At 48.8% G+C, this 12733-nt stretch overlaps 4 protein-coding genes across 4 annotated transcripts; 3 read left to right on the forward strand and 1 right to left on the reverse strand.

The window, feature by feature from the left end:
- The first annotated feature begins 508 nt into the window (after positions 1-508).
- F5Y00DRAFT_157645 (uncharacterized protein) lies at positions 509-2818 on the forward strand. Its single transcript, XM_048004645.1, has 3 exons — positions 509-1267; positions 1321-1862; positions 1911-2818. The coding sequence occupies exons 1-3, from the start codon at positions 942-944 to the stop codon at positions 2723-2725; spliced, it is 1683 nt and encodes a 560-aa protein (XP_047868891.1). The 5' UTR covers positions 509-941; the 3' UTR covers positions 2726-2818.
- Positions 2819-3561: 743 nt separating this feature from the next.
- On the reverse strand, positions 3562-4151 carry F5Y00DRAFT_258218 (COPI associated; the record flags this gene model as incomplete). Its single annotated transcript, XM_048010670.1, has 3 exons — positions 3562-3862; positions 3936-4007; positions 4132-4151. The coding sequence occupies 3 exons, from the start codon at positions 4149-4151 to the stop codon at positions 3562-3564; spliced, it is 393 nt and encodes a 130-aa protein (XP_047868892.1).
- A 2148-nt stretch (positions 4152-6299) lies between these two features.
- F5Y00DRAFT_272530 (uncharacterized protein) lies at positions 6300-6956 on the forward strand (the record flags this gene model as incomplete). The annotated part of the gene is made up of 1 exon (XM_048012996.1): positions 6300-6956. The coding sequence occupies one exon, from the start codon at positions 6300-6302 to the stop codon at positions 6954-6956; it is 657 nt and encodes a 218-aa protein (XP_047868893.1).
- Positions 6957-10181: 3225 nt separating this feature from the next.
- F5Y00DRAFT_272532 (uncharacterized protein) lies at positions 10182-12473 on the forward strand (the record flags this gene model as incomplete). The annotated part of the gene is made up of 2 exons (XM_048012997.1): positions 10182-10253; positions 10329-12473. 2 exons carry the CDS (start codon positions 10182-10184, stop codon positions 12141-12143), a joined length of 1887 nt encoding a protein of 628 aa, XP_047868894.1. The 3' UTR covers positions 12144-12473.
- Between the last annotated feature and the right edge of the window lie 260 nt (positions 12474-12733).

Raw genomic sequence — 12733 nt, forward strand, 5'->3', positions numbered from 1 at the left:
CCTGATTGTTTTTTTCCCGATCTTATCTCCAAGGTACACGATACGGGGTCCGATCCCGACGTGGCGGAGTTGTAGGCTTGCTTGTCTGGTCCTGCGGTAGTCCCGACTTCTTGTGACAACGAGGGTTGAGGGTGATGCATGCGGTACAGATTGCACGGTACAGATACTACATACTACTACAGATACAAGGAAGAAGCCCTACAGTTACTCCGTAACGTACATACCATACCATTGCCATTACATACATACACTCTTACCTCTACCTAACCTAAACACAACCTGCGCTGCCAGGCTGCGTACACAGGTTTCGTCCTCGTGATCTGGGCATGCCCTATTCCATAAGCAAGAAAAAAAAGAGGACAAGACCATACATACCCTCAGGTCGAACCTTGATCTCTCCACCCTCCAGCACCTAACGCACTCGCCTGTCCTGATCCAGACCTGTTAGAAATCCCCACGAGCCTCTAGGAACATTGCCCCTTGCATCCGAGCCCCCCCGATAGTCCCGTCTCTGACCATCTAGCTTCGCAGTTGATTGTGGTCGAACCCATCGACACATCTCCCTTCACTTACACCCCCATGCAGCCCGGTTTGGAGCAACAGAGATCTTGTCACTGACTGCTGATCCGCCACTGTTCGAGCTAGCAAGTAACACGCGCCCGTCACGATATAGTGGCACTTGTGACGGTTCATTAGTCCAAAGTTGTTAGTTGGTCTGCAACAGTCCAGTCTTCATTGAACTGTCGATACTTTGAAGATTGACAGTTCTTGTTGTCGAGCATCGTTATCCCATCAACTGCCCCTCTGAATTGTCTCCTCTCTTTTTTGTTTGTTCCAGTCCGGATTCCCATGTTATCATAGAACAAAGGAAGAAACCGAAGCGACGATCGCCGCAGCTTTCACAGCCAGACGAATTTCTAAAGGATTCAACGACGGAGATTATGATGGAAGTGGCGCCTTACTCATACGCAAAACTGGCCAAGTCAGAACCAAACTCTACCAGGACGGCGCTGCCTACTCGTCCCGTCGTTTCTAGAGAAAGCACCCAACCGTCCGAAACCATGTCTATTCGAATCCCCTCCTCCGTTGGTTCGAGGAGTCCTGCGGCTCAAAGTCAGAGCGACTTTTCGGAGGCACCCAGCCCGTCGATACAGGGATCCGAGCGAGTCAACTCAAAAAGTCCTTCTCCCTTTGATCCTGTGCATCAAGAGAGTTGGGCAACTACGAAATCAAATTCCACATCTAACCAGAGCGGACAGGTGTGCAGGTAAGTCGATCAGTTTCTCGGTGAGTTTCCGGTCGGTTTTAACTCTATTATAGTAATTGTGGTACTACAAGAACGCCATTATGGAGGCGTTCGCCCCAGGGTGCTACGATTTGCAATGCATGTGGACTTTATCTAAAGGCGCGCAATTCGTCGCGCCCAACGAATTTAAAACGGCCGCCATCAACAGTATCTACTACTCCGAAAAGGACACCCGAGAAGACTTCTTCTAGCTCATGTTCTCAAGGCAACTCGGCAAATATTCCCGGGGCCACGTACGTCGCTGCGGATCAAATGCCTAATGGATCATGCCCAGGTGGGGGACGATGCAATGGTACCGGCGGCGCCGAGGGATGTAGTGGCTGTCCGGCGTATAATAACCGAGTAGCGAAGAGTGCTCAGCTCCAGAACCAAAATCGGGCGTCCGGCAATGCAAGCGGGCCCCCTCCAGACGATGGGCCGGCTCCGATAGACATAAATGCGCAGCAAGCCGCGGCTCAGAATACGACCGTGGTAATAGCCTGCCAAAATTGTGGTACTACAATAACTCCGTTGTGGCGTCGTGATGAATCGGGTCATACCATATGCAATGCCTGTGGTATGTATACACTTAAGTTGTATGATGGGTGTTAGCTAATCGTAGTAGGGTTATATTACAAACTTCACGGAGTTCACCGGCCAGTTACTATGAAGAAATCCGTCATTAAGAGGAGAAAGCGTGTAATACCAGCGAATCAAATGGACAGTGGGTCGGAGGATGCAATGACGATTGATTCTATTGAACAGAGCCAGTATACCGAAGTCGAGATGGAGCGTGGTAGCGTCAACGAGGACGGGTCTATTAATCTCGGTTTACGTCGAAAGACCGAACATCCACTCACATTACTCCCTGATCCGGTCCGGTCCGGTCCCGCTTCGGCTCCGATATCCTCGAACGATCTCACAGCGTATCACACTACTAATGCACCTCATAATTTCGATATTCGGGATTCTCTCACCGACGACAATCGTTTGGCCCCGTTAAAATCACTTGCGGCATTGAGTGATCGTCAGTCGTCTCTATCACCCGCGTCATTCCTTTCACCGTCGAGGAAACGCTCCTTCTCGGGAACTGATTCGGAATACGCACCGAGCGAACCCGGATATGATAACTCCAAAAGGTTGTCCTCTATCAAGTCTCTTCTTAACCCGGCGTCGGAATTAAATCCTAACTTTTACCCGGCCGATAATCCCGCTGAGGCACTGCGTCTTCGATCCCCGGCTACTACAATCGTGTCAGTACCAAGCCCCAGCCCGCAGGGGATGATGTCGAACGTATTGCCCGCGATCCAATCTCGAGAAAGCACGGCCGAGGATGACAAATCGAAGGCTGATAGGCTAGCGGCACTTCAACAAGAAGCCGAACGGATTCGACAAATGCTCGCGGCGAAAGAACGTGAGATGGCCGCGCTGCAGAAGTAGGGGGCGTTCTTTGCTATCTGAATTCGCGTTGATTTCTTTTATTTTGATGACCAAAATTACGACTGGGAGCTACAGGAGTTAATCTAAGGAAACAAAGCGAAAACGCAAAAGGACAAATCAAACACTACGGGGCGTCATAGGGTCGAGTTTTTCATCAGCAGCCTTTGCTTTTCGGCAGCATAGCATATGTGCTCGGCGTATCGTGAGCTCGCAGAATACATGCGAGGGTTAGGAGGCATGATATTACGAATTGCGGAGCATGGTCACAATATTCCCATGGTATGGGCAAGCCAACTGATTTTTAATGGTATTCCACGCAACAAACTATATAACCTAGTTGGAAGGAAGTATGGAAAGGATAGGGCCGGGTAGGGAACAAGTTCAACGAAAGTATCTATCTAGTTCAAGAGGATCAAGGCGTAAATCACGAGCTTCATAAATAATATCCTACTAGCGCAAGAAATGCAAAGGCCTCTGGAAAAAACAGTGTCTTGACATGTTTACCTCGTTCTCACTAACCATCCCCTACCATCCCCTACCAGGTAAATAAATATCCAGTCTTGCGTAACACATGACTCGGTTGTACATAACAGAACTCATTCCCCGCCGTTATTCGTACATATAAGTTATCACTACCGGCCCAGCCACCCCCCTTACCGAACGAATTAACTTTCTAAGCATTTTCATTCCAATAGAATTCCTCACTTCAAATTCTACGTGATCAACCTCCACCAAGAAATTGGCAAGCTGGACGCCTTACAGCTAGAGGGTAACACTCACCCCTTGCCCATGCAGGCTCGAAGGCAGAGATGCTAGAAGTCATGCCGTGCCTATTATTATACCTGCTCGGCACCCCAACCAGCATCGGCCTCGCGCATGTTGGCGGGGGGCTCGATAGAGGGGACGAACTCGAGCGCGATGTAAGCGAGGCCGACGAGACCGACGATAGAGCCGGCGATGATGCGCAAGACGCCGTTGTTCAGCAGGATGGAGCCGACGAAGACGTAGAAGATGCCGCGGCCGATGAAGGAGAACATAAAGGAGGCGTAGCGCGAGACTTGCGGGGGGATCTGGAATTCGAGGAGGGCGACGGCCAGACCGAAGATTAGGACGTAGGCGCCGATTATGATGGATTGGCTGGGGGAGCGGGGGTCAGTGAGAAGAAGGGATGGTGTGGTGTATGGAGGAGGGGAGGAGGGGAGGTACGTACAAGCCGAGGTTGAAGAACTGCGATATTCCGCCCAGCACCATGATGACGCCCACCGCGAGGTTGACGATTCGACTAAGAAAGAAGGGCCGTGTTAGCTAGCTAGCGCATCCGTATGTTTTCTTGGACGGGACGGTCTGTGGGGAAATGGGAAGGAAGGTTTTTTGGTAGGGCGTAGGGCGCAGTGCGTAGTGCGTACAATGAGTCGGAGAAATCCATCTTTGCGATTTGATAGATAGATAGCTTGTAGATTACTTTAGTCGCTTGCGCTTTTTTTGAATCAAGAACGCGCGAGGTCGGGGGTCTGTTTGTTGTAGGTAGCTTTGCAACGAAGAAAGGATTGATGATGTTCGCGATTGCGGAGATGGCTTCGTGCTTCCTACAGGCAGATGGCAGATGCTTTGTCGATAAGTACCTAACCTAAGGTTTATGGATTGAGTGGTCGTAGGTTTGGCGTCAGGAGGCTGGAGCTAGTTTACTATTTTGAATTTTATTTTATTTTTCCTACTTTCCCAGGTTGTCGGTCATGCCTTTGATAGGAAAAGCTTCTGAGTGTACGTTGTTGTTGTTGTTGTTGCAGCTTGCGTCTGCTAGCGTCGACAGGGGGGGGTCTGTTTCTTCAAAACGTTCTTCAGGGGTTGTCGTCATCAACACCAGCCACGCGTCTAAGCCGCATTGGCATGTCTGTGCACTAGGTTAGCCACATGTGATGGAAAAGGGGGGAGTAGTACGAAGTTTCTTAATTAGGTTGACTTGAGAGAAATATACTCGATTTGAGGTTTCATTAAAACTTCATAAATATCTTAGCGCAGTGCATTGGACTTGCTTGAGCGTAAAATAAATATGCCTCATACGAGAATTCTAGAAAACGCATAGACAGTAGGTACTCCCCTTCAATAATAGCGCCCGCTGGGGCTACTTACACATGAGTATGGTCTTGCGGTTAACCTTGCTTCTGAATAGATAATTTTTAAGGATACGCTTTTATGAAAATTAACAGTTTGCGTTTTTAAGGCTGGACGATTCCTAGACTAAACATGTACGGCTCCCAGATTTTAGTTACTGGGTTACTACTATGTACCATCCCATCTTCTTAACTCCTGAAGGTGTTAAAGGAGTTAGGCATGGTGTTAAGTCTACGCATATTTTCTTATTGGCGAAACTACTCTAACTACGCTTTGATAGCTTTGTTTACATCTTACTAGTTTGGGAATATTGTTATTGCCACCAACCTGATACTCGGCGTATCCCCTCGACTGGCATTCAACCACACCTCCATTATTTCAGTATCACTACATAGTAGTACAAACCATAAATATCGTTGGTCGATTTAGCCATCTTCTCTTTCCTGGCCAATTCCTACGTATCAATACTGAAAATAGTGGACGTGTAGTTGAATGCCAGTCAAGGGGATGATACACGACATAAATAATATTCTCGAGCGATATGAGCTGTTGTAAAAACAAATTCGACATTGCATAGGTTCTTGTTTTAATATATCTTCCAATTGCCTCCATATAAAATGTTGCTTTATTATCGCGTTACCTAAGTTTACCTGTAAACCGCACAACGATACGTAATCGTTTTCTCTAAGTTTGATTCTTCGATACGGTGGAGAGAATCCTCAACAAAAATGATACACCTACCAATTAGGCTCCTGGCTAAGTCAAAGAGCCTCTGAATAGCTTCAAACACCCTCAGGATAGCTTTGTGCCCGCCAGGAAAGCTTTCCGGAAAACCCCAGCGCAGAACTGGCCACGTATACACCTGCTACTACAGTCGGCCCTATGTCATCGTCAACTAGAGTTAGGTTACAGAAGCAGGCAGACTAGTGGTAACAGACATTGGGGATAGGCATATTATTACTTTGGTGGCGTCCAAATCTAAAACTCTGGTCTAGACATGGCATTGGGTACCCACGGATGACCGACCCATTGGTAATGGCATAACTTATTTTCATAGTTTAGCAGCTCTCGTGGACTCAAACCTAACACAACTAGTCAAAATTAAACACAGACCTTTCTAGTTGTTTGCATTTAGTTTATTTAGTTTTATCTTATTCCAATGGTATAAATATCTAGGCTGCTCTCCCATCACTCCGTCTTGGATTTTCACCATACTTCACAACCGAAAACCGATCTTCAAGTATTACCACTCGAATCCAATTTACTACGAAAGGCATTCCCTAGCATACATATAGCATAAAGTTGAAGGTAAGTAACGATATTTTCTTGGAACTCCATTTATTCATACTGCTTTGGACTTATATTTCCCAATAGTCGTCTCCTATCGTCATCATCATCATCATCATCATCATCATCATCATCCTAAATATTCTATAGGATCCATACAGTCAACATATTCATCATGGCTCATGTCAACGGAAACCACGGAGGAAATCCCCACAACCCCCTTAACCAAAGTGCGAACATCGCTGCGTCCCAGAGCACCTCAGTATGGGTGACCAATCTCCCAGGAGATTGTACCGTCCAGCAGTTGCTCGCCCCTATAAGACGAGTTGGCAAGATATTCTTTGTCCACATCAACCCCCCTACCAAGGAGATCCCCACCTCGGCGGCCAAGATCATCTTTTGGGATCGCCGGGCAACCGATAATTTCCTTGATCTTATCAGGCAAGATAAGATCGAGTTTGGAGGGCTTAAACCTTCAGTAAAAATGCACCGCATCCGAGTAGCACCACAACCAGAGTCGGCCTGCAGCCGCGTCCTCATCATCTGGGGCCCGCCTCAGGTCGTCGACATGGAGGTCTTGGAGCCCCTCTTCCGCTCCGAGATCGATTTCCAGATCGACGACATTGAGCAGTGGATGTGGCGCGGCGAGCGGAGGCTCGAGATCCGCTTCGGCTCGTATAGAGCCCAGGCTGCCCGGGCAGAGCGGATGCTACGGGCATTACAGAGGGGGGAGACGACTAGGTACGCCACCGCGAACTTGACGCCAGAGCAGCGCATCTTTCTGGGCCTTATCAGGATACTATGGGGCGGTGATCCTTGTGAGCTGTGGTAGACACTCACGCCTTTATTTCGGCTCACGAACGACTGAGCTAGGAGACATATATCTCCTATTATACGACACATTTCACTATTCCTAGTATTATACAATTAGGCTCGCTGGTTACTAGAGATTGCTTATTACAACCATCACGGCGTTCAGCATTGGCCCTTTCATTACTATACCCCAACATCATCACGCTATCTTCATCGGCACAACATAGCGGCAGCGGCAAAATTCTTTATGCAAATTACAACAACCCGAGCAGGAGAACAGTTCTACCGAAGCAAAAGCAAATTGGATTTTTTGGGGGAGGACATGAGGGAGGAATTTCTTAGTATTTGAATTATAGGGATGGGATCAGCTTGGCGTTGTAGGGCTAACTGACATATGTACTGGCGCTGCTTGGATAGGATGTCTTATAGTTATTGTTTAATAAATCAAGTCGACACATTCGAACAAATATTCTGTAGTAACCCACATTTTAAAGCTATTTCAGGAAGTAGAGATTTTGTTAGAGGTTTATGGGGTGAGATAACAGTTACCACGAATGAGGTTTTAGGACCGAAACAAGGCCTATAATAGAGATTAAGGTTACGGGCAAGGCTTAGCGATTGGGTTTTAGACTCAGCCTTACGAGTAAGCCAGTAGCCATAGCAACAAGGCCTTTAGTACGACCGAAATAAGGCCTAGGTTATAGTTATAAGGCTAGGTATAAAGCTTCAAGGTTTTACTAGTTGTTTTGGCTACGTTCTAGGATTTTACTAGTTATTTCGATTACGTACGTTTAGGAGGTCGTAAGATTTTCCTACTTGTTTCCAGAGAGTTGCGGTTGTGGCAGGGAATAGTACGGTAGCAGTGATGTTAGAGGCGACAACAAAAGAAAAGATAAGAGACGAATATCTATTTTATTATAGGGTATAAGCGAGGTTAATAGTAAGGTCCTATTAAATTGTAATGTTGTACGTCCTCAGGTGCCAGCAAGACATAGGTACATACTCCATATATTATATCATACCTATATATCATGCGGTGGAAGTCGAAAATAAAGTAGCTTGCAAGTTAATAGCTATCCGTACTAAAAGTATCCTTCGTTCTAGATATATCACCTGAGATCCTAGGTAATATCCCGCTTATATGTACTACTAGTTAAGACGCTAAAGAGACCAACAAAAAGAAAACGAAAAAAAAAAAAAACATACAACACCGGGGATTCGCTGGTCGTCACCGACCCAACTACTAGTCCAGCGGTATCCGGCTTGTCTAGGGGAGAGCGGACGGGATCCCGAATTTTCCAGATCCTATGGTCGTATGTGATAGTTTGTGTGGTTTTTACAACTTATGTACCTGGGTGGGTGCTTGACTCGACACCCGAGTCCTAATACCTTAACGTTGTCTCAGAACAACCAAAGCGCACTTATACTACCTTGGGTATGGCTCAAAAAAGTTAATCAATTATATTTATACTAATATATAGGTATATATATATATATTTGTATGGGTTGTTAATATCGGGTGAGCACCCCCTTTATCTGTTTCCTCGTAATCTTATACTATTGGAAATTTCTTAACCATGACATTGTATTATTTTTAACTGTAAGGTCTGTAAATGATTTGTAGGTAATAAACTAACGTATATGAATAATCAAGTTCGGTGTTAAGGAGAACGAAAACAATCATAGATAGCGTGGTGTAGCGTATTACACGAGAAGGATATTTATCCAAGTCGAGCAGCTCGAGCAACGAAATCTAAATGAACAATAAGCGTGTCTTTCTGCGTTTATAAAGCATATGGGAGATTACTATCGATACTCGGTACAACGAAATAGCCATCCCAAGATTAGAGAAAACTACCCATAGGGCAAGGTATAATAGGACTAGGAGAAATGCCGTAACAATCGCCCGTGTAGACGGTATAAGCATTCTTGGCTTCATTCCGGTATCTTGGGATAACACTCTTAGCAGTCCCCATCTTCTGGAAAGCGGCCGGTCTTATAGTCACTGCCACTAGACTTCTAGTCTCGGCACAGCGATGATGATGTATGTCTATGTAATTGGCGAAGCGTGCCGAGCCCTCCCTGAGAAGCGAAACCTTATGATCCCTTCGACACATTAGAGCCGACTTAGCTCGACGCCGTAGATTATCGCCAAGCGTCGGTAGGTATTAAATTACCAGCCCTATGGCATTAATCGCGAGTAGCTTGTTTGAGAACCATCCCCGTTGAAACGAGGGCGTCTTAAAGGGTTATAACGGGTTGTGCTATAAGGCCTGGTAGGTAGGCAGGTAGGTAGTCTGTAAGGACTGGCAGCTCACTGCGATAATAAGAACATGACCCAACTTCCGGCTGATAAACTCTAATGTTGCCGATCATATGCTCAACTGTCCCTCCTCGCGGTTAGAGCAACGGTCCGGGTCCGAGAAGAGATGTTTGTTTCTACTCCCAAGACTAACGGATAGCACCTCATTGTTGCTGTTACGCAGACTACCTAATCGTCTCAATACAATCTGACGATATATTTGCAAAAAAGGGGCTGGGCGAATCCAACCAACGCGGAGGCAAGATTACGTTGCAGCATCATCCACCCGACCATTCGATCTCGACCCTGTTCGTGCTAGACCCAATACCTACCTACCTCCCTAACGCACGGCCACACGTTTGGGATATAAACTCTATCTCGGGCCTGGCTGCTCTACCGATGCTGCTACTGCAATTAACTCGGGAGGGGTAAGGGGGGGACACGAGAGATCGTGATAGGCTTGTTGCTGTTGCCGCCGTTGTTGTTACCTATTGTTGCAGAAAACCCCCCAACCCCCTATTCCCATCTCTAGCACGATAGACTCCAGACCCAAAACGCTACGAGGCCGCACGCCGTGGCGCATACTGTAGGTAGCCGGTCTAGGTTTTATAAGAAGAGCCAACGGGATTTGTAGCATCGTACGTGGGAGATATAAGGTCGCAATCCTGATTACGGGATACGCGTTAGGTATCTCGCACCTCGTTTTTCTTTTTTGCTCCTTTAGAACCGCCAACCGAGTTCGCTTACTTACCTACCACCTATTATTTTCCAGTCCTCTCCGCCATGGTATATCGACGCTTCGCCATACAAATGTAACGCCCTACGACCGCTAATCTGGCAGCCAGATCTCTCTCTATTTAGTGGTTGGGGCATAAGAGAGAACGAGACCTGTAATCTCAAGGCTGTGTCCTCGGGACTGAGGAGGACATCGCCCGCTTCGAAATGCTTAGGAGAGATAAAACTGCTACGTCCGGGAACTGGACGGCTCCGGCTCCCAATGGGAACGGAAGTCAAGTAGGTCATGACGAAGATGCTGTCTGTCTGTCTATATGAGAAAACCACCAAACACTAACGAATATCGAACCCCAGCTGTCCAAGCCTCACGGCCCGCCGTACGCATCTACCATGGCCATCGTAGGCGGCGAGCCCTCCCCCGCGGTCGACGACCCCATCGCCGTCGTCCTACTCGTGCTATTCCTCCTCTCGGCAGCAGCGCACCTGGCCGTCCTGCGCATCAACAGGCAGCGCAACCTCAAGTTCGTCTTCTCAGGCATGCTGTTCGCGCTGTGTCTCCTCCGCGGCGTCTCGCTCGTCGCCCGCATGATCTGGGCCTCGTACCCCAAGGCCGTCGACGCCCTCATCGCCGCCAGCGTCATGACCCAGGCCGGCTCCGTGCTCATCTTCATCATCAACTTGTTCTTCGCCCAGCGCGTCCTCCGCGCCTATCATCCCCGCCTCGGCTGGCACCGCGGCACCCGCGGCTTCGTCTGGTTCCTCATCGCTTGTGTCCTGTGCTGCCTCGTCATGGCTATCGTCGCTACTATCCATAGCTTTTATACCCTAGACACTCGCGCTCGCCGTGCCGACCGCGCCGTCCAGCTTTTCGCTGGCTTGTATTTGGCCTTTCTGGCTTTCCTACCCGTGCCTGTCGTTGGGCTGGCAGCAGCCGCACAGCACGCGAGGCGTTTCCGCTTCCACCGTGTTGAGAAGTTCGGCGAAGGTCGGTGGCGCAACAAGGTCGGACTGTTAGTATTCGCATCACTAGTGGCTACCTTGGGCGCCGCATTTCGAGTAGGAGTCAACTTCGACGGTCGTCCTAGCTCCAAACCGGCTTGGTTCCATAGTAAAGCCTGCTACTACGGCTTCAACTTCGTCACCGACCTCGTCGTGTCTACCGCATACCTACTGGCCCGTTTTGACCGACGTTTCATCGTACCCGACGGCGCCCAGGGTCCCGGAGACTACTCCCCTATTGTCCCATCCATGCACTCCACCACCTCCAACAGCAACCTCGTCGGCAAGCTGCCCATCATGGGGGCTAGGAAAACCACAACCACGATACGATCCCCCCTTATCCCAACGACCCCAACTCCCACTCCCACTCCATCACCACCTACTCCCACCCCTCCTCCCCAACAATCTACAACGCCATCCCCGTCGTCCTCGCAGTCGCAGCGCAACAACAGCACCACAACATCCGCCTACCACACCGACTCGTCCAACACAGCCGTGCACACGAGCAGCAGCCTCGACCAGAAACAGCCCTCCCTCTCCCCTGACCCTCTCCCCCTTTTATTCCCACCCCAACCCCAACCCCAGCCCCAGCCCCAACCGCACAGACCCGCCCTCCGCACCCGCAACCGCGGCCGCCGTGCCATCATGCTGCGCATGCGCATCAACAGCGAAGCCGACGCGTACGGGCCCGACTGCGGCACGGAGCCCCTAGTCGGAAGCGGAAGCGGGGAAGAACCAGAACCAGGAGAAGGGAGGAGATCGACGTCGCCGTCGCGGCTACGCGCCCCGGCCCCCGCGCACCTCGGCCCGCCGATCCTGCCCGCGCTAGATTTAGATCTGGAATTGCTAAGCGCGACGTTGCTGGCGCCGTGGGCGCTGGACAGCTGGGGCTTCGAGACGGGGCCGTCTCGGCGGGGGTCGCGGAGCGGGTTGTTGAGGAATGGTAGTCGTAGTAGTCGCAGTGGTGGTGGTAGTGGAAACAGCAGCAGCAGCAGGAATAATGTCAGTGGTGGTGATGATGGAAATAGCGAAGGTGGAAGCAGGGATGTAATTATAAATAATGCTGGGAGTAACGAGAGGAATAGTAGCGAGATGAGTATTAGGAGCGGTGGTGGCCGAAGTTGGAGTTTTAGTTTCGGTCAGCCGCCGGTGCGGGCGAGGACTTTGTAAGGTATTCTACTGACTGAACGATTGGCCGGAGGGGGAGGAGAGGTTGCGGAGAGACAGACAGAGAGAGGAGAAGGGAAGATATTGTATACTGGGAGGGAGAGAAGCATTGTTTTGTTACCAATATCACTGGCGTCAAGGAGCTGCTATAATGAGGGAAACACTACTGGTGGGGGAAATGTTGTATATGTTGTTGCATAAGGATGAATTAGAAATTGTGTGCATATGTATACTACTTAACATTACGATATTTAATGATTATACCTGAATAATTGGTTTCTACACAATGAGAATGGGATAGTAACCATCTTGGACCATCTTGGATGCGGCGAAGGAGATTTAATTCCCACTTGGGATACTTATAGGGGTCAGTCATTATAATTACTTCTGTTACTTCTCTCTTGTATCTAAATCTTATTAACCGCAAAGATGTCACGTTCGAGTAAAGTGAGCTCATCTCACAATCGAAGCCAAAGTCTCTCTTTCTTCATTCATGAAATACAATGTTTGGGTAGCTACTCTGCAGTGGGCTGCTCATAATGCTTTGCCCACCAAAAAGATAGGCTCCAAATGTGGTATCGTAACTAAGGGAC

This window comes from Daldinia vernicosa (assembly GCF_022497035.1).
Source record: "Daldinia vernicosa strain CBS 139.73 unplaced genomic scaffold F5Y00scaffold_5, whole genome shotgun sequence".
Lineage (NCBI taxonomy): Eukaryota > Fungi > Ascomycota > Sordariomycetes > Xylariales > Hypoxylaceae > Daldinia > Daldinia vernicosa.